The sequence below is a fragment of the Petaurus breviceps genome, unplaced genomic scaffold, assembly GCF_028583685.1.
Source record: "Petaurus breviceps papuanus isolate PSGF00001 unplaced genomic scaffold, PetGlider_PUasm1.0 90731, whole genome shotgun sequence".
Lineage (NCBI taxonomy): Eukaryota > Metazoa > Chordata > Mammalia > Diprotodontia > Petauridae > Petaurus > Petaurus breviceps.
In genome coordinates, this window is record NW_027187325.1 from 11,716,888 (window position 1) to 11,743,500 (window position 26,613).

The 26,613-nt window shown below is 36.2% G+C and overlaps 1 protein-coding gene across 6 annotated transcripts in view; it reads right to left on the reverse strand.

Annotated features, from left to right (window-relative positions):
* WWC3 (WWC family member 3) overlaps nucleotides 1–26,613 on the reverse strand; it is a 220,977-nt gene that overhangs the window by 29,164 nt on the left and 165,200 nt on the right. For 5 of the 6 annotated variants that reach the window (XM_069066929.1, XM_069066932.1, XM_069066933.1 and 2 more), the window contains exons 9-12: nucleotides 18,618–18,860; nucleotides 8,710–8,799; nucleotides 6,395–6,966; nucleotides 2,951–3,071 (exon numbers count right to left, since the gene is read on the reverse strand). In XM_069066929.1, the coding sequence (XP_068923030.1) occupies nucleotides 2,951–3,071; nucleotides 6,395–6,966; nucleotides 8,710–8,799; nucleotides 18,618–18,860 (1,026 nt within the window). The remainder of the gene's footprint in view (nucleotides 1–2,950; nucleotides 3,072–6,394; nucleotides 6,967–8,709; nucleotides 8,800–18,617; nucleotides 18,861–26,613) is intronic. The other variant, XM_069066930.1, reaches the window with a different exon arrangement.

Genomic DNA, 26,613 nt, shown 5'->3' on the forward strand with positions numbered 1-26,613 from the left:
TTGGATAGGGTTTTTCATCCCACACAGGATAAAATGCAATAATGTTCACAGAGTGATTTTCGAATCTTAAAGCAAAATATAAATGCTAGCTTAAAACAAACAAAAACCTTGAAGAGACCAGAGCCTCATCAGTGTGTAATTAAAGATTCAATCTAGATTAAGACACACCCATGCAGAGAAGAGAAGGTGTGTAAAAGGTGCCCGTTGCTAAATACTATACTAATATAGCAGTCAAAACAGTCTTGATCTATTTTACCTTTAAATACTCATTTCAAACAAACTGCTAATGTGGGCTGTGCACCTTCTCCTTTTATTTGTTCTCAGCTCAAATACTAACATATTCCTTACCATACTAGCAATTCAGTGGATGTAAATAGATATTCTCATACTAGAACTTCATTGGCCATTGGTCCTGAATTTTTGCAAAACACTTGCTTTCTGCCTTGAAGAAGATACTTTATATGGGCTAACTATAATTAGAAACTTTTCCATATAAGAAGTTTATTTATGAAAACTAAAGCTGATATCTAATAGTGATGTTGGTAACAAAAACAACAAATCACATTTATTCAATGATTTTTTTTTTAAGCAATCGGGGTTAAGTAACTTGCTCAAGGTTACACGGCCAGTTATTTCTGGGTGTGGTGCTAAGTATCTGAGCCCGGATTTGATCCAGGTCATCCTGACACTGGAGCCGGTGCTCTTACTCGCTGAGCCACCTGGCTGCCCCATTCAATGATTTTTAAGGCTTAGAAAGTACTTTTATTAAGTAGGTAGTACATGTTACCCTATGTTATAAACTTAAGTCAATTACATATGACAATGTTGCCCTACACTGTATTCTTAAATGATTATACCAAATAAACCCCCTAAGAAACTAGTAAAATGTCATATTCCTAGTGGATATTCACCCATAAACTAATTAACTAATCACAATAATACCCCCATGGTTATCACATAATTGAAATTAATTGTCAAGTACTAGATTTAGAGACAGAAGGACCTAGATTCAAGTGCTGTGTATGATCAATTTTTTAGATATGTGACGCTAGGCAAATCCCTTAACCTCTCAAAGCCTCAGTTACCTCATTCATAAAATGGGAATAATAATCACTTTACGACTTACCTCACAAGGTTGCTATGAGGAGAGTGCTTCCTAAACAGTATAGCATTATGTAAATGTGAAGAGTAGAGCAGTCCTACTACTGTTGCTATCATCATCATCATTTTCTATTATTCATGTATATGCTGTCTTTCCCTTTAGAATGTAAATTCCTTGAGAGCATGAACTACTTTTGTTTGTTTGTTTTTCATTTGCATACCCTGCACTAAGTACAGCATCTGGCGCATAATAATAACTTAATAAATGTTTATTGACTGATTGTATTGAGGAGAGTGAGCCAGAAGCTGATAAAGGATACATAGCTTTAGTAAAAGTTATAATAATGAGGAGGGAAAGAGTATTTACCCTACACTCATTTTTTTCAGGCCCCTTGCTACAGAAAGATGTTACCTTTTATACAGCATGGTCCTTGGCAATAAAATATTTTTCTTTATTTAATGTCTACCTTCGAGGAAATATTTTTATGACTTCTCAAAAAGAATGATGTTTGAACTGTTTAAAATAGACATTTAACACCAGTTTCTTCTATTTTCCAATTTCATTGCTTATCTGATTTTAAATTCTTCTAATTTTTCTTACTCTGATGCAAATCTTTATTTTTTTTCTTTTTACTTCACTTCATCTTTATCGGGAATAATAACAATAACACTTCCTTTCTGTATAATACGATGATTGCGAAGTTTTTATAAGGATGATGTATAAATCACTATATCTGATCCTCAAAATAATTCTGCGATAAAACTAAAGTAAATATTATCATCTCTATTCTAGAGATGAAAAGACTGAGCCGCAAACATCAAGAGTCATGCACAAAGTCACATAGCCTACAGTTGAAAGAGCAAGACCTGGAATCACTTTTTGACTCCTCACCTAATGATCTGTCCTCTCTCACTATATTCTAAACCATATGCAGTATTCAGAACAAAGTTTAAGGTAAAAATATTAATTTAAAAATACACCTAACAAGTGAATATCCTGGAGGATTTTTTCAATGACTTTCAAGGAAACTTTTGATATTGGCAAAGGGTACAGAACCCAATTAAACACAGTGTGAAAAAAAACTGGAGGGGTGGCTAGGTGGTGCAGTGAATAGAACACTGGCCCTGGAGTCAGGAGGACCTGAGCTCAGATCTGGCCTCAGACACTTAACACACACACACACACACCAAAAAAAACTAGCCACGTGACCTTGGGCAAGTCACTTAACCCAAACTGCCCTGCCTTCCCTCCTCCAAAATAGCAAAAAAAAAAAAAATTAGAGGAAGACAAAGAAAGTTTTTGGACATTTAAAAATGACTGTAATTAGTTTTTTTAAAAATAACAAGATAAAGCAGGAACACAAATTACAACAGATAAATATTCTCCTTTATGTATGAACACTTGAATTAGACTGATTTTCCCCTCATAGAATAGGTGAGCATAAAAATATTCCTACTGGAACGGGAGCCAGTGACTAAATATTTATTTTAAATAATAAATATATAATATATGATAAATGTATTATAAATAATAAATGCTTATTGAATGACTGACTGAGTCAGGCCAAGGGCAGGAGTATTCCCTGCAGGGAAATAGGTAGGTGATGGGAAAAGACCAACCCACTGCCACCCTCATAAACCCACAAAGGAATTTCCTCTTAGGGTTTACCACAACCCAAATTCAGGGAGGTGGAGAATAAAGTTTAAATGTTTTAATATTGTAAATCCAAGTGTTTTATACTATAAAGTAATCAGTATAATCATTTTGTTCAGGATCTAAAGAGAACAATGCAATATATGTCAATAAATCCTCTATGGGGAAAAAAAGTATCAAAATCATATAGCCAACCTTTTGGTCAAAGGTTCAAATACACCACTGTCACTAGCCAGCGAATAATCAGAGAGACATGCAGAAACCCGTCTGGCCCTCCTCTCTGACCTCCTGGCGCTGTCTTCTCGTAAAGTAACTGCTGCAGAGAAAAGAAATAAATAAGAGTTAGAAAGTGACAAGAAACTTTGACATCTGTAGGAAAGACGGTAAGAAACTGATGCTACTATTAATGAAAATATGAAATGAAATTTTTTATCTATGACTATTCTGATCTATTTTTTAAAAAAATATACAGTGTGGTCCAGTTTTTTCTTCTGGAAGACTGGAGAAAGGAACTTTGTAGTTATGTCTCTTCATAGCTAAAAATAATCAGACCTCTTTAAATGCTCTTAAAAATTATTTATTAAAAAAATCATTATTTAAAATTGCTGAAATAACTTTATTCTCCCATTAACATAGAGCACTATAAGAAATGTTACTATTTGAAATCAATGATAAAAAAACTTTTCTCCCATTAACCAATATATGGAAAAATAGATTAAAATTAATGTTGGGTCCAAGGGTAGATTATACATAGGAATTCAATAATGGGCATTTAAAAAGAATGACTGGCCTAGGACCAATAAAATTTTATTTTAGAAAAAAAATTAGCAGAACCACAATAACTATGTCTATAAAATGAACCATGTTCTTTTTTTTTTTTTTTGAGAAAAGACTGATTTTCATTGTCTCCTAGTTTGATCAAGAAATGAATCAATTGGGGCGGCTAGGTGGTGCAGTGAGTAAAGTGCCGGCCCTGGAGTCAGGAGGACCCTAGTTCGGTTCCGGCCTCAGACACTTAACACCCATGCAAAAAAACTAGCCGTGTAAACTTGAGCAAGTTACTTAACCCCAATTGCCCTCCAAAAGGCAAAAAAAAAAAAAAAAAAAGAATCAATCAAGAAATGAAATAGGTTTATACAACAGCGATCCAATAAGACTAGAGTGAAAAATTTAGTTGGTCTCAATTTCTGCAACTTATCTTCTATTCAACCAACCTATATGATAAAAGTCACCCAAAATGTGCAAGGTATTACAAGTCTGCACTCAACAAGCTGGCCTAATAGTTACAAATGTAAATTTCATTTCATTAACTATGCTAAAACTAAGCTTTCCAACTAATCTGACAGCATTAGTATAAACACTGCTTCTTTCTCACCAACATCCTTGCAAAAGATAATGCAGAAATCAAAACAAAGGAAGAATTCTCAAAGAAACTCCCTGGCAGGGTCACTAGATCCAAATGGCCACAAAAGTTAAATGAAAGAAGTACTGTCAACAGTTGCCCTTGGTCAGAAAAAACAACATGGAAGAAACCACTCAACATCCCAAAACATCTGCTCTTGGGTTTCAATTCAATGAAGTTAACCATAGGGAGTAAAGTACATAAAGTGAAGACTAGAAATCTTAGAGTTACATTTACTTTTTAAATCTCTTACCTTAAAAAAAAAAAGGAGAAACATAGTAAAAAGCATATCATGCATAAGGTTTACAGCCTAAGTGTGTCATATTAGACTTATTAAATCCCTTTAAAAATTATACAAAAAAAAAGTTAGTCTCAAAAAATGTTTTGCAAGGATTCAGTGGTTATTAACAACGTTAAAAAAAGAGTGAGAGGGGCGGCTAGGTGGTGCAGTGAGTAGAGCACTGGCCCTAGAATCAGGAGGACCTGAGTTGAAATCCGGCATCAGACACTTAGCACTTACTAGCCATGTGACCTTGGGCAAGTCACTTAACCCCAACTGCCTTACCTTCCCCCCTCTGAAAACAAACAAACAAAAAAGTCAGAGCAATCACGTATGTGATAAGTTGTAAGACTATTATAAAGTATCCTCTTCTGCATATCTTATAATATCAGGCAACATATTTACTAGACAACAATGCAACAGAAATCTAGAAGTCAAAGGTAAAAAAAAATAGTATCAAGTTCACTTACAGTGAATGTTTCTGTTGTGCAGCATGAGAGACAAGATAAAAAGCAGAGTGAAAAGGTGTAGCTTTTCTAAGTTGATATTTAAAAACAGTATGAATACAGTCATTAATATGTCAATAACTGGATGAGAAACCAAAGATGCCTACTCATTCATAATTAATATTTAACTAAAAACAAAATTAGAAACCATGGTATATTTTAACTTAAAAATACATTGGTTATTTAAAAATTAAAATGATGTTTGTGAAATGAAAATTTCAAAATCCAAGGATACTTCCCCTTCTCTCTCCTGAAAAAGAAGTAGAAATGACTGAAGTCTAGGTGAAAAAAGTTATTTGAGAAAATATTCTTTTTTTCCCAACATTAAAACTGCCTACTCTACATAGCAGTATTGTTTCATAGGAATCATTAAACAGTGAATATAAATTGTGTGATTTTCGGTAAGCTGAATAACCATTCTGAGCCTCAGTTTTCTCTAGTAAAATGAGAGGTTTAGAGTAGATTTTTAAAAAACCCATTCAATTTAATGAACATTTGTTAAACCCTGGAGAGCATCCTTTGTAAGTTCTGTGATAGAAGAGAAGGGTGCAGAGAAGAGGAGAAATTCTGATTTCTGATCTCATCTGTATACAGAATTCCTAGTATGGGAACTTCTTCCACCAATGTGGATGATAAAATTATTTATTATCATAAATATTACAGATTTAGGCTACTTTCTTTCCATATGCCTCCAGTTGTGTTCAGTACCTATGAATGAAACCTTATGCAATCCCTGGCCTTCGAGAATGCTCCATTTTGACTACTTTGTTTCCTATATTATTTTAATTTTCGTGGAAAGTTTCCAGTCATCTGGCTGTGGTATATGGTAACTTACCACAAGGTGGCAGTACGAAAATATAGTATGAGCCAATTGCATTCAGAAGTTAATATCAAAACAACTTTGCAGAATATTTGGTAGGGTTATAAAAGTAGGGTGGATTGAGGGATGAGGGGAGTGCATGGAGGAGGTAAGTGTGAGAGGAAAACAAGAGGGCTGGGACATAAAAGGCTCATGTTGATTATTCTATTAGTACCTTAGTTTTTAAAAGAAAGGATAGAAAAATTAGATTAAATAATAATAATTTTAAATTTCTTATTTATTTCCTTTAAAAACAAGAACATGTTCATATGGAAGAAGAAAAGTTACCATTACTCTCCCCAAAGTAATCTAGTCCTTAATCTGATCACACGCACACACAGAGTATATGTGTATTTTATGCATGATGCTGACATAATAGTATTATTTGAGTTTGCAGCATTATTCAAAATCTTCCAGGCAAAAATAATTCACATAATCTGATTTGGTCAGTCATAAAAATCCTCCACCTGTATTACTTCATATTAAGTAATACTAAGTAATACCAAGGAGGGAGGAGAGCACGAATTTTAAATATAAAATTATATCGCCTTTTCCACCCCCATCCCCACCAATTTTATTTACAAACACTTACTTCCACTAGGACTTGGGGCAGTTGCCAGTTGTGGTCTTAGCTGTTCTCGAGCTCCTTCCCCATCCCCATGAAATCCAGAATGTTGAAGTGAAGTCGTCCCCTGTGTGTCGTCATCCCCCATAGCTGAGGCTTGAGCCCTGAGCCTTTCTAGAGCTCCCATGCCTAATATTTCAAATCCATCAGACATCTGAGCAAGAGGAGAGTCCCGAGAGGCAGAAAGAAAGGGTGTGTCTAATGGGGAACTTGGTGGAGACAAGGAAGACAAAGAGGAACGAGAAGACAAGGAGGCTAGGGACTGAGGTGTGTCCAGGGACCTCCTTTGCTTATTGAAGTTAGAATGTCCAGTGGACTCAGAGAATGGTGCATCTTTTCCCAGAGAATCGAATGGAATTAGATCAAAGCGCAGATGTTGGCCATAATCTGCATCTGACTTTTCATACTGGGGAAGGCCATAGATGTCTGTAAAGCTGATGGAGCTTAAGGAACCCCTGCTGGATGCAAGTGATCCCCGGCTGGATGCCAGTGATCCCCTGCTGCTCCCAGAGGACACTGTCAGTGTGCTGGCAGATAAACTGAAATAAGAAAGGAAAATGCAAGTTTTATTACCATACTTTCATGACCTCTGCTTGCATACTGTTATATTCCACATAAAAGTATATGATATCATCTGCTTTATAAGATGAAAAATCCATATATCTCCTCTTGCTAATAGTAACTGTTAACATTTTAATATCGTTTGGTTGCTAATCCATGACTTTAATTTTATATAAAAAGATGATATTAAACAGAGGAATAACTAATACCTTCTCACTTTCATTGACAAGCAGTACTTCCCTACACATAGCAGGAACTACAATATATTGATGGTGTTCAATTTTTCTTCCAAAAATTAACCATCGGGGGGGCCAGGTAGTACAGCAAGTAAGAGCACCGGCTCCAGTGTTGAGAAGACCTGGAGATCGAATCCTGGGCTCAGACACTTAGCACCCACCCAGAAACACCTGGCCGTGTAACCTTGAGCAAATTACTTAACCCCAATTGCTTCGGGGCGGCCAGGTGGCTCAGCGAGTAAGAGCACCAGCTCCAGGGTCGGGATGACCTGGATCAAATCCGGGCTCAGATACTCAGCACCACACCCAGAAATAACTGGCCGTGTAACCTTGAGCAAGTTGCTTAACCCTGATTGCTTTAAAAAAAAAAATTAACCATCAAATAATAGGCTCAGGATCTGTTTTTTGTACTTCAAGTATGTGCCAATTTTTTGGTTAGTCAAGTCTACTGTGGTGAATCAGAGAATTCTATTTAATCATTTTGTTTTGGTAAAGGAGGATATTATAGGAAGGAAGGATTTAGAACATGACTGTTGTTGGGGAGAAAACAATGGAAGTGAATCAATAAAGCATTTGATTAAAAAAAAAACCCTACAATTAAATTAACTTGCCTCTTTGCAGCCAGCATTTTATCCCTACTCTTTAGCCCTAAAGTATAAGTGTTATTCATTTTCAAATAAAAAAGATGCTATCTGTTTTCATTTTATAGTTGATGACTTCTATCAGGAGCCTATAGACATTAGTGTTTCCACTCTCCTTTATCAACACACTGTAATTTGATTAATTTATTTCCCAAGGAGTCATTTTTCTCTTTGATGAAGATATAAAATAAAATAATTTCATGAAGATGATAAAATGTCAAAGACAATGACATTAAATTAAAACTATGAAATTTAGATGAAGTATGTTCCAATCACAATGGGGTGTGTGTGTGTGTGTGTGAGTGTGTACAAAATAATGCTATGTCTTGCTTTGTTTTTTTACTCACAATGGTGTCCAGTTTCCTCCCTCCACCTTTGGGATTATTTTGGACATGGGAAAATATATACAAATCTCAACCATAAATTTCTTAGTTTCTTAACATGTGAAGTTGAATCTTTTTCATATTTTTCATGAAGTGATTTTTATCTCACACATTTCCATCTTACTATTTTAATTAAAATAAAAGGTACATGGACATGTGTACATAAAGAGTCACTCAGAAACTGCCAGGCACTATTATTTTAAACATTATAAATCATTTGATCATACATAAGTTTGCCAGCAATTTTGTTGCTCTAAATTCCCTGAAATAGATAGGAATTTTTAAGATGAATTTCTGCCTTTTTTCCACTTTATTTTGTCCACATGATTCATCAGTTCCTTTTAAAACTTCAGATCCATTCTAGTACCTATGTTCCAGTTAATAAGAATTAGGAACATCATTCATTTGTAATTATCAAAGAGTAAATGAAAAAGTAACATACAACTTTATGAGTGACCTACCTTTTTAACTGAGATTGTAGGTAGGATGTTAAACGTGTAGCTTCTTCCAGCTGCATAAGCAAGCAGTTTCGCTTTTCTTGAAGAAGAATCCTGAAATAAAAAATGTATATATATATATGAACATGTGTATGCATGGACATGTGCAGCAACAGACACTTAGGGCATCGATTTCTTGCAGGCAGCCTTTTGATAATCACTAGTGGTAGGATTTTTATTTTTTAAAGCAATTGGGGTTAAGCAACTTGCTCAAGGTTACATGGCCAGTTATTTCTGGGTGTGGTGCTGAATATCTGAGCCCGGATTTGTTCCCCAGGTCATCCCGACACTGGAGCTGGTGCTCTTACTCGCTGAGCCACCTGGCCACCCCAGGATTTTTTTTTTAAATAAGTAGATTTTCATACCAGGAAATTCAACTATAATTTTACAGTAAATACACAACATGTGGTTTTTATGCCAAAAGTCTTAGGACTATGACAATGTGAGGATGTGCTTGTATACCTTAGGAATCTTTGAACCAGCCTGCTTTCACTGCACACTGAGAAGAACACATGCACATTTGTTTTAAGATATTCTTTCTTAATTGGTATACCTATTATGAACTGATCAAAAAGCCACAAAATATTTCTTTTTTTGTTTTTGTTTTTTGGAGGGGGGAGGGCAGGGCAATTGGGGTTAAATGACTTGCCCAAGGTCACACAGCTAGTAACCATGTCAAGTGTCTGAGGCCAGATTTGAACTCAGGTCCTCCTGACTCCAGTGCTGGTGCTCTATTCACTGTACCACCTAGCTGCCCCCACAGAATGTTTCTAAATTTGTTTTTCATGCATTCAAATGTTCATCCATAAAATGAGGGGGTTGCATTCAATGATTTCTAAAGTTTGAGTTCTAAAAATTATTATTATTATTATTATAGAATATGGGATTCTATCTCTGACTCTGAGAGCTTCCAAGTGGTCCTAACTTTTACTCCTGCCCAAATGCTCACTACTGGGACTCCATCTGTTCCCACCTAGACACTGCAGGCATTCTAAAAATATAATTGGGAATCTAAGAGGGTAGTATCCTTATCCAGCTAGAATAGGTGGGTTTTAATAGCACACTAGAAGAAGTAACATTCTGAGGTTGTCAAAACTGCACAAATCTCTTCCATTGAAGGTATATATATAATTGTATTATAAGGCAAGGGAAGAAACCAATTAGGGACTACCCTGTATGCAGTCAACTTCCTATCTTGATATCATAGGATATTATTTGGCACATAGTCCAAGAATAGAACATTTTTGCCTGAGGAGACCACAAAGCCCAGAAAAAAATAGAAATAAACTGCCTCTGATGTAAATTATTATTTTAACTGCTAGTCAAGAAGACACTATGCAATCACTGCTTTCCACAAAAAGGATATTCCTGCTATTTGATATTAACTTAATATTTTTCACACTTCAAAGATATCATACAAATTATTTCTCCTTGAGAAGTAGCCCTTCTCATGGAAGACTTTTATTTAGGCAAACTGTCAATTCTTGAATCAACTGAATGTTCTTTTACCCTAAGGGAAAAATTCTCATTTTAATTTTTAAATTTAGAGTTTGAATTTAACAAATACGAATATTTCAGTATATCAAGAATAGAAAAAGAGAACTGGGAAACAATGACTCTCTATTAAGGATAGCTTATTTGCTTAAAGAATACATGAAATTTAATGTAATCATAACATTGTCCTTCTTGTTTTATTCCTTTCTGAAATTCCTTCTCTTCTGTGCATTTTAAGGTGCACCATTGATGTTCTTTTCCTTGATTAATTTTTTGGCATGATTATCATTACCCATCCTCTCCCATGACTCTTTCCTCTACTTGCTTAAAAAGCACTCCTCAAAGAGAAAGATTTTTTTTTTTAAAGCAATTGGGGTTAAGTAACTTGCTCAAGGTTACACGGCCAGATATTTCTGGGTGTGGTGCTGAGTATCTGAGCCTGGATTTGATCCCCAGGTCATCCTGACACTGGGGCTGGTGCTCTTACTTGCTGAGTCACCTGGCCGCCCCGAAGAGAAAGATTTTTTAACATCTCTTTTTATTCCCACATGCCATGATAAGTTTCCATTTTCATACTAGAATGAAAGTGAATGGAGGCTATATCCAAAAAGTTATCAGGATTTCTGGACTGTTGAACTTTTAAAAAATTATTCTTTGTATTCATTTCCAAATTTTTTACCACCACAGCACGTTAAAGCTAGAAAGAAACCTGGAGGCCATCTCATTCAACCTCTCACTTTCTTCTCCATTATTACCTGCATTACCTGCATCTGCTTCCATTTCCATTGTCATTATCATTAAAATCTGAACTGGTTGGGAAACCTCCTATATCCATCCAATTCATTATTCCCATTCTTTAGATAATATCCTACATTTCTTTCTCTCATCTAAACTCTTGTGTCTTCAGAACTTTAACTCTCTCTTCAACTAAATTCCCTGGAGGAATTCTAGGTGATGGAATCCTGTCAATACTACTAAAATCTGTCATGTCTGCTTCTCCCTCCATTGATCATCATCCAGATGTCCTCTCCCATATTCTTCCCCACCTTCCCTCTAATTCCTGGAAATGGTTTAATGTACAATAACAACTATGTCCTTTAATAGCTGTGTTATGTGTGAAAATCAGTTGCCCGAGGTCCTTCTGAGTCTGCTTACTACCAAAATTTAGGGCATGCATAAGACTATAACTTGCTTTCTTTTCTTTATCACAAAAAAAAAAAAATGGAGTCATCACTTCATCTCAAGGTTCCCACCAATTCTACTGCAAGCAAACAGGCCTCCTTGTTGCTGAAAATCAATTTTATAATAAAAATTCTGACTCTTCTTTTTTTCAAGGTTGAAAGATATCAAAGGTAATGAAGAAAATAGTAGCTTTTCTACATATAGAAGAGAGACTGTTCTAAGAGATGTCTAGACAACTGAAATCTCCCACCACTATTCTCTTTCTGTTGAAGTGGTCTACAATACTTCTGCCTACTATTGATCTTCATCTACCTCGCTGATTTCTTTTTTAGAAAACCAGGACTTTTTTATATACAATGTTAGCCCTATCCTTTAATAGCTGTTACTGTGGGAAAATAAATTACCTGAGGCTTTCTGAACCCATTTCCTCTTCTGTAAAATGGGGATAATGATGCATATGTTCACAGGGTTATTGTGAGGAAAGAATTTTAAAACAACAAAGTGCTGTTTAAACAGGAATATTATATATATTATAAACATTATGATGTTTATAACCATTATAAAGTCTATAAAATCATGAATTGTATAAGTAAAGACTGACAGATTCAACCAGTCACAAAATCTATCTGTATTATTCTTATCCAGCTCATGTCTCTATTGTGTCCACAAGAATGAGATTGCCAGATATCTTACTGAAATCCAAGTACAGCAAATACTATGTGTGTAACCTTCCCATGCTTAGCTAACCAGTCTAAAGGTGTCAAAAGGTAGCCCCAATTTCTAATATTTTAGAGACCCCAGAACTGGCAAACTTTCTTGTGTCGCCTGGAGCTAAGGATAGTTTTTACTTCTTAAAATCCAATAAAACTTTATTTACAAATGTAAAAACCATTCTTAGCTGACTGTAAAAAAAAGCAGTAGTTGGTCAACTCTTGTTCCCAACTCTATTGTAGGCAACACTGTTACCCAGAGGGTAGCGTAGATGGATATATGTAGGTAGTAAGGAGAGCTAATAGTAAATAATAGAATCAGGATCTTAAAAAAACTTCTACTATCTGTTATTATGGACAAATACAATCAGATAAAATGTAACAGCAACATATGAGCTGTCCTATACTTAAGTTAAAAAAACCCCAGCAAAAAAAGTACAGAACTGGATTTATGTGGCTAGGTTTTTGTGAAAAAGACTTAGTGTTCAATTCCTTAACAAGCCCATTATGAGTGAACTATGCAGCAAAGGCTACTACTTCTATTGTTGTTGGTGGCATTTTACTTTTATTAAGAAAGGAGAGAGGGAAGTCCAGACCTATGATTCCAGCAGTGCAGGAACTCCTGGTGTGTATTTATATTATTACTATTTTGCATATTGTCTCCTCCATTAGATGGTCAGATCCTTGAGATCAGTGTCTGGGTTTTTTGTTTGATTTTTTTTTTTTTTTACTTTCTTTGTATCCTCAATGCTTTTGTATGGTACCTGGTCCGGAATAAGCATTTAGGAAATACTAGGTGCCTGAATAGAAAATCTCTTCCCTGATGCATATAAGTAATTTGCCTATCAGCTTATAAGCTTAGAGAGCTGTCTCAGTCACTGAGAAGTAAAATGACTTACCCAGGGCTTGCTACCAAGGCAGGTCTTGAACCCAAATTGCGCTGACTCCAGCCAAGCTGTCTCTTGATCCACTATACCACTGATGTCAAACTCAAATGGAAACTACTACGCCATACATCAGGATCCCTGCAGGCTGCCTATTGCCTTACTTATAAAATATAACATTATCTGCATTTTATTGTATTTTTATTTATTTTGTTAACTATTTCCCAATTAAATTTGAATCCAATCCTGACTTCCCTCAGCAGTCTTTATAGATATAATGTGTTTGCCATCTCTGCACTACACCTCAGTGTCTTAAAAAAAATTTTTTTAATCTGTGTGTATATATATATATATATATATATATATATATATGTATATGTATACACACACACACAATCTATAAAGAAATAGCAACAGCAAGTACTGGTACACAAAGGGCTAGGTTGACTGTATCTGGGAAACTGTGTCAAGCCATTATTCTGGAAAGATACTGACAAATTGGAGAATGTTCTAGGGGCAAATGACCTAATGGTGAAGGGATCTGACAACACCATACAATATAAGGAAGAATAAAAGGAAATGGGTTATTTATTATAAAAGAAAAGCAAGACGATGATATTAAAATATTTGAAGGGCTGTCATACAGAAAAGAGATCCAATTTTTTTTTTGTGAGACTCCTGAACTATAACCACTGGTTAGGAGTTACAGGAAAATTGATTTTTGAGAATATAATGAATTTATTAGAACTGTACAAAAATGGATGGAGAGGTCTACTTTATTATCTAATAAATTCCCTCATCATGGAAAATACTCAAGCAAAGGCTGAGTAAGTATTTGTTTTCTGTTTACATTAAATATGAGGATTTAGCAGGGGGTAGGAGAGATGATTCATGAAGTAGAGACAAGAATCAGGGAGAGAGGTCTATGAAGAGAGATTTCAGGAGTTCCATGGAAAAAAATTAACATTAAAAAAAAAATAAGTGGCTTCCTTTGTAATAATTTATTTTATTAACTTAAAAACATTATTCTGGGAAGAGGTCCATAGGTTCATCACACTGCTAAAGAGGGTCTAAACATAAAAAGCCTAAGAACCTCTTAATCTGACCATTCCATTATACCTTGTATTATTCCATGACATGGATAGAATTTACTATTACACCTAGAGTAGAGTTCCTACTCTACATAGGATCTGAGAAATTGACTTTTTGATATTTTGATAACAATATTTTAATTGTGGCGGCTAGGTGGCGCAGCGAATAGAGCACCAGGCCTGGAGTCAGGAGGAGTTCAAATCCGGCCTCAGACACTTAACACAAAAACTAGCCTTGTGACCTTGGGGCAAGTCGCTTAACCCCAACTGTCCTCCAAAAAAAAAAAACCCCACAATATTTTAATGCAATTGATTTCCTTTATATCCTATGTATTTTATTTTATGCACTTAAAAATATTATTCCAAGAAGGGACCCACAGGCTTTCAGACTGCCAAGAGGTCTGTGATACAAAATAAGGTTAAGAATCCCTGACACAAAGCGGGAAGGGTATAAGGGTGGGGTGGAGGTGATAGAAGGGAGGGCAGACTGGGAGAAGAGGTAATCAGAATGCATGCCATCTTGGGGTGGGGGAGGGGAGAGATGGGGAGAAAATCTGGAACTCAAAATCTTGTGGAAATGAATGCTGAAAGCTAATAATTAATTAATTAATAAAGAAAAGAACTTGACACAGAGAAATCAAATATCTTCCCTATGTAGTACTACTTTCCAAGATTCTTTAGTAGTAACCACTTTGCCATGGGATAAATCAGTTTATTTTTAAAATTAGAGTTTGTACATATAAGGCCAAGTGGAGCAGAATGTAGAAGCAATTTTCTGGATCATTAAAATATTGTTATTCAGTCATTTCAGACTCTTTGGTTTTTGTTTGTTTGTTTGTTTTGTTTCATTTATTTTTTTTTATTTCAGACTCTTTGTGACCCCATTTGGGGCCTTCTTGGCAAAAGTACTGAAGTGATTTGCCATTTCCTTCTCCAGCTCATTTTACAAACGAGGAACTGAGGCAAAGATTGTTAAGTGACTTGCCCAGGGTCACACAACCAGTGTCTGACTCCAAAGTTGGTACACCATCTACTCAGCCACGTAGCTGCCCATATTAAAACATTATGTTTATGTTATTAAGGAGAAAAAAGGGGTGGCAGAGCTAACCTAAATAACTGATATATTTTATGCTGAGCAAACTATCCAAATAACTTCTCTACTCTCAACTTGATATTCTATATGCAGACACAGATAATTATCAGAAATGCTATACTAAAATCTGACACATTAATATCTTATCTAATGAAAAGAGGAAATGTGTAGGGCAAAAGATCAGGCTGATGTTTTAAGAGAAATTCTGGCTACTGTTAACACAGATTTCACAGGAACCTCTTCACAAGTCAAGGAACACAGCTGTCATCAAATGGAAGCAAGAGACATGAGGCATAATTAACACCTGGACAAACTGACAAAATGCGATTCCTTCACAATTTCAGTTCCTTCATAAGATCCTGAGACCAATAAAGGATATTTGAAAACTTTTCAACTGAAAAAGAAAAATATTTCATGACTTCAAGAAAGTCAAGCCAGAATATCAATGCAATCTGCCCCCAAACTGTTCCTTGTTAATAAGAGAAATATGACAAAATTGCAATAGTATTCTGGCATTCTAGGGCTGCATTCATAGTATTCCATCTAGTCATACAAACTACCAGAACATACACAGCCCAAGTATCTTGCCATGTGCTCAGGTCTGGACTACTAATCTTCCTCTGGCCAACTGCCCACTTTTCTACCCTTTGTTCTTGTTCAAGGAACAATAATCTAATCAATACTATCACAAAAACACAAGACAATCTTCTTCTTTCTGACCCCACTCACGATTCCTGTTACTAGCTAGACCAAACTTCCTGGCTACAATTCCTCTAGGCAAAATGGTTTAGAAGAAAGAGCATCCGGGTCTAGAGTTCAGAGAAACTCAGTTTAAATCTTACCTCTGATACGTGCTACCTTGGGCTATTAATTCACTGAACAGTCCTAAGTCTCAGTTTCTTCCTCTATAAAATAAGTGGGGAGGGGGGGCAGACTAAATGGCTTCTGAGGTCTTTTCTACTATAGGTTTCTATTCTTAAGTGTGGTATCTCCCAATCAGAATATAAGTTTTTAGAAACAGACAGTTAGTTAGCTAAATAAATAAACAGATACATGCTATAGATAAATTAGATAGATGAGACAGGTAAATATAGCTCACACAGATAAGTAATATAGATAGATTAAACAGCTGGATGAAATAGCTATACAGATTAGACAGATGATATAGATTAGATTGATATATAGACGGATTAGAAAGACGATAAAAACATATATAGACTAGATAAATTATACAGACGGATTATACAGATAGATAGTTGGGATAGAGGGATGGTAAGATAAAGCATTTTTTAAGTTCACTTGCTATGTGCCAAGAACTGTGCTGAGCCTAGGAATACAAATACAAGCAAAAAGAGAAAGATCATCCCTGATCTCAGGGGAGAGATTACATTCTATCAGAGGAAGACAACATATAAAAGGAAGCTGAAAAGGCAAAAAAGAGAAAGAAAAGAGGAAGAGAAAAGTGGTAGTGGGATCACGGGCTGCTCTGGGTTTAAAAGCTGGAGGTTGTCTCACCTATAGATTTGTGTCCCCAGTATTCAGTACATAGTGTAGTGGGTACTTAATAAGTGCTTGTTAATTCACGAGGCTCCTAATACTTCCGTACATCATGCTCAGACCCTTAGTTTCCTCATCTATAATATGGGGATAACAGAGACAATCACCATAGTGTTGTGCGGAGATTCCCAAACTTATTTGGCACACTGCCCCCTTTAAAAAAAAATTACTCAGTGATCCCCTGGAAATCTACTCTTTTTTATAGCAGTTTTTTTTTGCCAATTTTGTGTCATTTCAAAAAATAAAATAAAATATTTTTTTAAAAAATAATGCATCTTAAATTTTATAATTTATTGCAAATTGTGGGTTTTGATGATACAATATTGCATCATTACCATATAGTATAGTATTTTATATGCTATATATTATATATGTTATATACAATGATATATCTTATATATTATATTAATAATCATTATATGATTTTATATAAGTTTAATATTTTATAATTGATGTATAATATATCAATATATCATGTTAAAATAATAAATAATACAATATTTAATGTATTATGACATATAAGTGCCATAATATTATATTTATATTTATTATGTTATTATATGTTACCATATAGCATAGCATAGCATAGCATTACAAGCACATATTTCTGCTGATGCATGCCAGACTTCCTGACAAGGCCCAACTTGCTCATCTGCCAACACTTGCTTGTTAAGCCCTGTCTGTGACTTGACCACTGATCAGTTATAATTTGCATTTTGTGTGTTTATTTGAAAAATAATGTAATCACCATGACTTTAACTCTGGAGCAAAAGATCAAACATGTACAAATGGTTTTTCAAAATTTTCTTATCTTCTGTTTTTTCCTTTGCTTCCACTGCCCCCTTATTTTTATTTAATGCCCCCAATTGCACAGGAGGCTACTACTGCCCCCCTGGATCATTCCAGCAGCCCCCAGGAGGGCAGTATTGCCCACTTTGCCCATCTATGAAGTGTAGTAGATAGGGCTGGCCCAGAGGTAAGAAGACCTGAGTTCGTAGGATTATAGACCTATATAGAGTTGAAATGAACCCTAGAGTATGAGTCCAACTTTCTAATTTTATAGTTGAAGAAACAGAGGTCTAAAGAGGTTAAAAGACTCACCCAGGGTCACATGGCTAGTAAAAATCTGAAGAGGGATTCTTACTCAGGTATTTCTGGAAATGAATCCATTTAAATCCAAATAAAACCTATCTATCTACTACAGCATCTCTTCTCTCTCTGTCTCTGTCTCTGTCTCTCTCTCTCTCTCTCTCACACACACACACACACACACACACACACACACGGGCTATATGATTGTGGGCAAGTCACTAAACCTCTCAAGCATCTCCAGGCAAATTTATAAGACCTTAAGAGGAGGTGCTTATTTGCTAGAAGAGAGACTTTTTTCCTTGGGAGTTCCTTATACCAATGAACATTAGGTCTGCAATCTGTGCAAAAACAAGTAATTGTCTAGTTTGAACTAAGGGTCAGCAACTGTTGGCACATGAGTCCATTTTGTCCACCTTCTGGCTTTAGGGTTATCCTCAATTACCTTTTTTTTCTCTTTCTCTTGCCTGGCTACTCTTCTCTTACCTGCTCCCTTCTCAGAAGATGAGCCTGGGGTCCCAGGAACACAGAGTCTTTCTAGTAACAGTTTATTACATATTTTTCCATTTCCCATTTCTTTCCTTGACCCAAAGAGAAACACCCAAAGATACAGGTAGTTTTTCTGTATTAAAGTTTTGGGGGTTTTGTTTGTTTGTTCACAATAAAAGTGAAGTGTTAGTTGCACAACTGCATAGTACCACTCCCCACCCACCTTCTGGGGAAAAAAAACCCAACCAAACCAACCCCCAAAGCAGCATTATTATGACCAAACCTTTCTGTGGCCCCATGTGCAGATGTAGCTCTAGCCCTCTGAATCTCTTCCTCCAAACGCCTCTTCTCCTCTTCCAAGCGGGCAATGTCTTCTGGAGACCGTCTCTGCTGGCTGATGAGCTGCAGTTCCTGGAGAAGCGCTTCCTTTTCTTTAATGAGCTGAAGGCGGTCCCTGTCTGCCTCTGCTATTCCTGGCCATGACTCATTATCCAGCAAGGCCAACTGCTGCTGTATATTTGCCACTCTTTAAAGAGAGAGGGATAAGGAAACAAGAAGAGGAGAGTAAGTGAAGGGCAGAATAAAGCAAGCAAAAAAAAAAATAAAAATAAAAACCACACAATAAACCACATAAAGTATATTTGGACTTTCAGCTTTCACCACATCATGAGGTAAATTCATTTTCCTTGAGAATGGCAGGGGAGAAGACCTTTGGCATAATCTCTTCTACTCAAGACACAATTGGAGTTAACAACAATGGATATTTTGCTTGTTTGAGGAAATCCACAAAAAGACCAGTATTTTTAAACACACATTCAAAATCCCATAGTCTTACAAATTAACTTAAACTACTCACACCATCCATTTCCTTAAAATAGGGATAAGATAGTTTTAGAATGTAAACTTCCCTAGTGCAAAGGCTGTGGTTTCTATCTCTTTTTCCCTATGATGTTTCCTATGTACAAATTAAATGCTTGATAAATACTTGTCAGTTTCCATAGTCTGAATGGCAAGATGATTATGGTCCAGAAGCAAAATAAATTAATGAATAAATAAATAGTTTAGGTCCAGATCTGTGATTTCATCAACACATGGAAATAGAAATTCATTCACCCGCCACCATCAGAAGCTTCTTTTGAAATCTGCATTCTTAGAGATTTACTAGAAGTGATTAAATGACTTGCCCAGGGTTACAGAGCCTGAATGGGTCAAAGGCAGGACCTGCACCTGGTCTTCTTTCCCCAAGACTTGCCCTCTGGCCATTATACTACTTTAGCCCTCTGTTTTTAAAATATGTATTAATTTTACAATATATTTATATACAATACATAAAATATATTAAAACATACACATATGTATATATTTTTCTTTTAAACAACATTTTTTCCAATTACATGTAAAGAAAATTTTAAACATTAATTTTTTAAAATGAAATTTTGCATTCCAAATTTTCTCCCTCCCCTCAGATGATAGGCAATTTGATATAAGTTATATATGCATAATCATGTAAAGCATTTCCATATTAGTCATAACATTATTATTTTTTGCCTTTTTTTTTGGAGGGCAACTGGGGCTAAGTGACTTGCTCAAAGTCACACGGCTAGTAAGTATGTTAAGTGTCTGAGGCCACATTTGAACTCAGGTCCTCCTGACTCCAGGGCCAACACTCTATTCACTGTGCCACCTAGCTGCCACCATAACATTATTTTAAAAGAGAAAGAAAGTAATGTGTATTTAACACAGAATGTAAGCTAGAATAGAGGATAGAGAGCGAGCTTTGAGGCAGGAAGATCTAGGTACAAGTACCACCTCTAATATACACTGCCTGTGTGGCCCTGGGCAAAGCAAATGCCTCACATAATTCATCAAGACTCTCTCTTTCTTAGCAGGGGAAAAACTGCATCGAAATAGGGATTTTCCAAACACACAGGGATATGCAGGGAACTCGCAGGTCTGTTCCAGAAAACATCCTAGGAGATTCAAGCGGTGTGTGATGTGGTTTCTGTTTAATTTTATCGCTATCTTATTTTTACATTACTTTCATTTCCAAATATACTCTACCATCCATTTAATTATCTCATGTATAAAAGAATTTAAAAACAACCCAGTTCCACAAAACATTAGCCAAGTCTGCCTGTACATATGTATATATACATATACATACATATTATATATCTGCATGTGTGTGTATATATGTATATATGTATGTTTCACAGTCACAGTCTCCAGACTCTGAGACAAAGAAGGAAGGAGTATTTACTCCTCTCTTTTCTTTTTCTCTTCCTGGCCAAGTTCCAGGTGATTGCCATTATAAAGCAATATTTCCCCTTTTTGTCATTCTTTCCATTTGTGTATTATTGCTTTTTTAAAAAATCAGATCATTGGGGGCAGGTAGGTGGCACAGTGAATTGAGCACCAGCCCTGGAGTCAGGAGGACCTGAGTTCAAATGTGACCTCACACACTTGGCACTTACTAGCTGTGTGACCTTGGGTAAGTCACTTAACCCCAGTTGTCTTGCCTTCCCCACTCCCCAAAAAAAATCACATCATTTAAGAATTTGAAATAGTCAAGTGTATGTGAAGCTCACAGAGATGAAGTTGTATCTGATTCAACATTTTTGTGTAGACTGAAATCACCTAATTTCCATTTGTTAAGAACCAACCCAAACTCTCACAAAATGCATCAAACAGAGCATAGGATCCTTTACATGTTTCTATGTGCTGCTGTTTATCCTGGTACCAATTTGGCATCAAGCACACTGTTTCTTTTTTTTTTTTTTTTGATGGAAGAGTCAGGGGTTGAAAATGAAATGAAAGAAATGTGGTCTGCATTATTTTAAAAGTTTAGAAGGATTTCAGTTCGATGAAAAAAGATGGAATAGTTTATACTATAAAAGCAAACTTCACCCTCCCTCCCCTTTCACTTCTCAAAAAAATCCAACCTTTTAAAAATAAGGTCAGATTTGTTTTAGCTTCATAAGTTTAAATATGGCCAGAAGAATTTGGGGCCAGGGGGAGTGTTGGGGCACGTGTTTCCTGGCTGTGACACAGAATGTCTGATCTGAACTAAAGCAAATGCTGTATATGTTCTTGTCAATCAAATACTCACACTTCAGCAGCTATTTCAGTAAAAGTTAAGTCAATGAAAAAAAAATTATGCCAAAATAGAACAAAGTCTTATATTCAATGCATGGAGTGAAGAGAAACTATCAAGCAGCCAGGAAGAAATAAAGTGGGAGGCACCTTTTCTCCTTGAATTCTCTTCACTCTCTCTGGCCCCCTCACTTCCCCTCACCACCCTTCTCTACAAGCTTAGACCCTGTGAGGTAGCTGACCACACAGTTTATACCATTGCTGTTCATACTGGGTGACCTGGAAGTCAAAAATTACAAACCTTCAGGAGGAGGAGGATTGCTAAGCCTTGCCATTTGCCCTCCAGACCTGTAAGCACTGTCATCCAGGTATACTAATGCACCCTGATGTCATGGTCCTCTTGGAGAACAAAGGACAAACAGCAAGTTAATGCACCTTAAGGACCCCTGGGTCTTGCTCTTCCTCTTGCCCCTTCCATTCTATCTGTCCTGAAACTGAATTCTTTTACACGTGTTCTCTCCCTCAGTTAGAATGTAAGTTTCTTGAGAGAAGGGACTTGGCATCTCATTTTTTTGCTATGAAACCCTAGCACACATTTCGTACACAGTGTGCCTTTAATAGATGTTTTTCCCCCATTTGTTTCTTCATTCATTCATATGAAATAAAGACAGAAAATTGTCAGGTAAGTTTTGCAATTTTTTCTTAAGGCAGTATATTCCTGGGCCTGAAATCAGGAAGACTTGAGATCAAATCCAGCCTTAGGCACTTATCAGTTGTGGTAGAATCACTTACCTTCTGTTTGCTTCAGTTTCCTCAACTGAAAATAACAGAACCTACCTCAAGGAGTTGGTGTGACAATGAAATGAGATCATATTTGTAAAGTACAAGTACAGTGCCTGGCTGTTGTTATTAGAAAAGTTATTTTAATATTTATGATAAATTAACACTTTATAATGTATAAGCTAATTTAGCAAAATGTCCTCTATCACTCTCTATAACCCTAAATGTATGTGTACAGACACATATACATATCTGTATGTTATGTATATGTATATGAGTATATTAAAATAATTAAGCAATGAAGAGTCAGTCAGCATACCTATTTAAGCAAGGAGTCTTTCCCTTACTGGGTAGCAGGAAGACTCGTCTTCATGAGTTCAAATCTGGCCTCAGACACTTACTGGCTGTATGACTCTAGGCAAGTCATTTCACCCCATTTGCCTCAGTTTCCACATCTTTAAAATTAAAGTAATAATAGCACCTACATCCTAGGGTTGTTGTGATGATCAAATGAGATAATAATCATGAAGCACTTATCACATAGTAGGTGCTATATAAATGTTAGCTATTATTTTATACTGTTAAACATTTCCAAATTGTATTTTAATTTGATTTGGGCTGCATCCAGAGTTTTGCCAACTGTGAGTTTAACACCTTTGTTCCGACACCAGCTGCTAATCTGAACAGATAGACAAATTTTCTCATGGCAGAGTTTCCTTCACTAGTAAAATCACAGGACCAATCCCCCCAAAAAATGGAACAAATGAGACAGGAAGTATCACAGAATATCATAAACAACATGGAAAACATCAGTGCCATGCCTATATAAAAATTAAGTGGGACTGACACACTATTGGTGCTATCGTCAGAGAGCATAATGCATCTGAAGGTTTATAAGGGAGGTCTCTGCAGTTATTATTCAATATTGGCAGGTTGTGGAGGAGGAGGGAAGGAGAAGGAAAAAGGAAGAGAATAAACATTTACAGAGTGCCTACTACGTATGTGCAGGCACTATACTGAGCACTTTACAAATATTATCTCTTTTAATCCTTCAATGACCCCCATTTTACAGGTGATTAAACTCAGGTAAAGAGAGCTTAAGTGACTTGCCCATGATTACCCAACTAGTAAGTATCTGAGTCTGAATTTGAACTCAGGTCTTCCTAACTCGAGGTGATAAATTTCTGTGGTAGCATTAAAAAATTTTTAAAGCCCTATATAAGGCTAATGAGGATGATGACCTGAATTTGGGGGATGCAGAAAAATTAAAAAGCTGGGCAATGATGACACTGTGGTATATGTTCAATGACATATGCATTCTTGACAATTATAATCAGAAGTAGCATGACGCTGCCAGTCTGGATCCCACCAAATTCATAGGTCTGCTTAAGAGATTTCTAAGTGGTTTTGAGGTAATTTAGATGCTTGCATTAGTCACAGAGGTTAATACCTACAACTAAGCTATTGGGCTTTAAGTAGATGGGTGTAACACTAACCCTAGTGAGCTAATGCTAAGTCTTAAGGCAGTTAGTTCTATGCCAGGATGCAAGATCCTTCACTGGATAACATACTGGGGTCCTGAAGGAATTAGAGATCATTTGTATAATGAAACAGATTAAGGAGTTGTACTTTAAATATACTGGTCTTATTTATATTTAATTTTTCTCAGAAAAGTTTCAAGTTAATAGCCTTCTAGAAAAGTCCATTTGTTTAAAAGTGCTAAGGCATGCCAAATGCTGTCACTGAGAAAAAGATTAATGAGTGAGGCAACTAAATCAGGATAATGAATCTTTCAGGAGCAGTAATGGGTCAAATTCGACTCGAACATTTATCTAAATCTAGCTTCCCAAACCAAACATTATTGGGGTCGTATTACTAAAACTGAAAAAAAAATAAAAACAACAAATGTCTGTTATACAAGCACATAAGTAAGTAATGTCTAATCAGGCTTTGCATTTAGGGACATCTATAAGCACAGCATGGCATTCTACAATTCAATATCAAATGAAAGGATTTAATAACTAGAACATTAATTACAGGCAACCTTTCTTAAAGTGGTACAAGTTTATACTTTTTCTAATTTGATTTATCTTATCATATCACTTCAATCCAAACAATTACAATTTTTGGCAAATACATAAATTTGTGTTTGCTGTACAGGTAAACGATATTTTTGTGAGCTTTCTATTAAAAGTACTGTGTGATTGTGTATATGTTTATTGAATTCAACCTGTCTCGGTATTTCTGAGATCTTTATATGTGACCTTTTCCATAAGACTGCTTTCTTTTTTCCCCCCATTTAATCAATCAATCAATAAGCTTTCTTACAAGAATGGTACTAGTTCTTAGATAAAAGAAGACAAAAAAAATTAAGTCTTTGCTCCTAAGGAGCTTATATTCTGTTGGGAAAAACAAAACACATGAACAAATTAGTAACACAAAGTAATTTCAAGAGGTGTTCTAGCAATTGGGGGCATCAGAGAAAATGACTCATGTAGGACGTGGTGTCTGAGATGACCTTTAAGGAAGAAAGGGATTCTAGGAGACAGAGGTTAGGAAATAATACATCCCAGGCATGAGGGATATCCTATGCAAAAGTACAGAGAAAGGAGCTATTTACAAGGAACAGCCAGTCAGCTGGTTTAGCTGGAATGTAGAGTGAGCAAAGGGGAATAACTTATAAAAAAACCTCTAAGGATAGGGTGGAGGCAGATTGGGAAGGGCTTTAAATGCCCAACAGTGGAGTTCATTTTTTAATCCTAGAGGCAATAGAAAGTTACAAAAGCTTTTTGAGTTAAGGGAGTTGCATGGTTGGGTATATACTTTAAGAATATTACTTTAGCAGCTGTTTGGAAGATGAATTGACAAAGGGAGCAATCGGAAGCAAGGAAACCAATTAGAGGGCTTTTAGAATGTCAGAGGCAAGAGGTGATGAAGGTTTGACTAGGGAGCTTATAACAGGAGAAAAGGGAAGGGGTGAAGTAGACATCTAGATGGGAGGGCTGTAGAGAGGTAAGAGTCAAAAGGTGGCTCTTGAGATTGTAAACCTAGGTAACTGAAACCATGGTGGTGACCTCAATAGAAAAAGGGAAGCTGGGAAGAAGTATAGGTTTGGGCGGGAAGATGAATTCTTTTGGGGCCATGTTGAGTTGGAGATGCCTATGGGACATTCAATGGGAAATGTTCAACAGGAAGCTAGTGGCATCGAATTGATACTCAGGAGAATGACTAGGGATAGAAATATAGATCTATAAGTCCATCATGCTGACTCATATACCAATGTTCTCCAAACTTGAAAAGATTTTTGACCTACAATTAAAATTCCTTTCATTGTTAATACTCTTCCCTCTGTCCCCATAGAAAAATATGTAGCAAAAATGGATATTGCGGGGTGGCTAGGTGGCGCAGTGAATAGAGAACCGGTCCTGGAGTCAGGAGGACCTGAGTTCAAATCTGACCTGAGACACTTGCTAGCCATGTGACCTTCGGCAAGTCACTTAAACCCAATTGCCCAGTATTCCCCCCCTCCAAAAAGCAAAAAAAAAAAAAAAGAAAAGAAAAGAAAGAAAAAAATTATCTATACATTCCTGGTATTGCTACAATATCCAGGAAAAGTTTTTAAAAAATCTAGAAGGCATTTTAGTATATTCAATATATCTTCTTTGGAGGATTTATGGGAGAAAATGGATGAGAATTGCATGAGACGAGGACTGTGCTCTATACCGATGGAGAGTAACCACATCGATGAGCTCATAGATCACTGACATATAAGAAAATACTTCAAGTATGGAAATATTTTACCCTGTCACATATTTCATAACCCATGTTCACCACATCTACAGTTCTGACAAGAAAATCAAGAAAAATGTTTGTCCTGCTTTATGTTTAATTCTCATTTTTTCCTTCTGTCTAAAATCATGTCCAAAAGCTGAGGGTTGGGGGAGAAAGACTGAGGATGGGAAGGTTTAGAATATCCACTGATGGAATATACTTTATTCTCAAAGGGTAGACAAAAGGCAGAGTTATAACTAGTTGAAGGGAAAGGGGGCATCCACTCAGAGGGGAGAAGCAGACACACTTTTCAGGTAAGGTGAGTACTTCTTTTTTTTTTCAGGAAGGTATGTGTCTTCACTCCCTCAACTACCATCCTTGCATCTTGCCACTTGATCGTACAAGGGCTGCCAATCAGGGATGAGATCTCACATCTGCAAGAATCAATATGCATATCGAAGGTAGAACTGTCCTTAGTGACGTCCCAACTGAATCTGCCCCAGGTAAAAAACCTGTTCCAAGTGACAGCTCTGGTCAAATGACAAAATTAAGGAATCTGCCATGTTCCTGACACCAGTTCAGGTAGCTGCCTTTCATTTCAATCCAAAAAAATTCTCTCTTCTATTTCCAAAGCA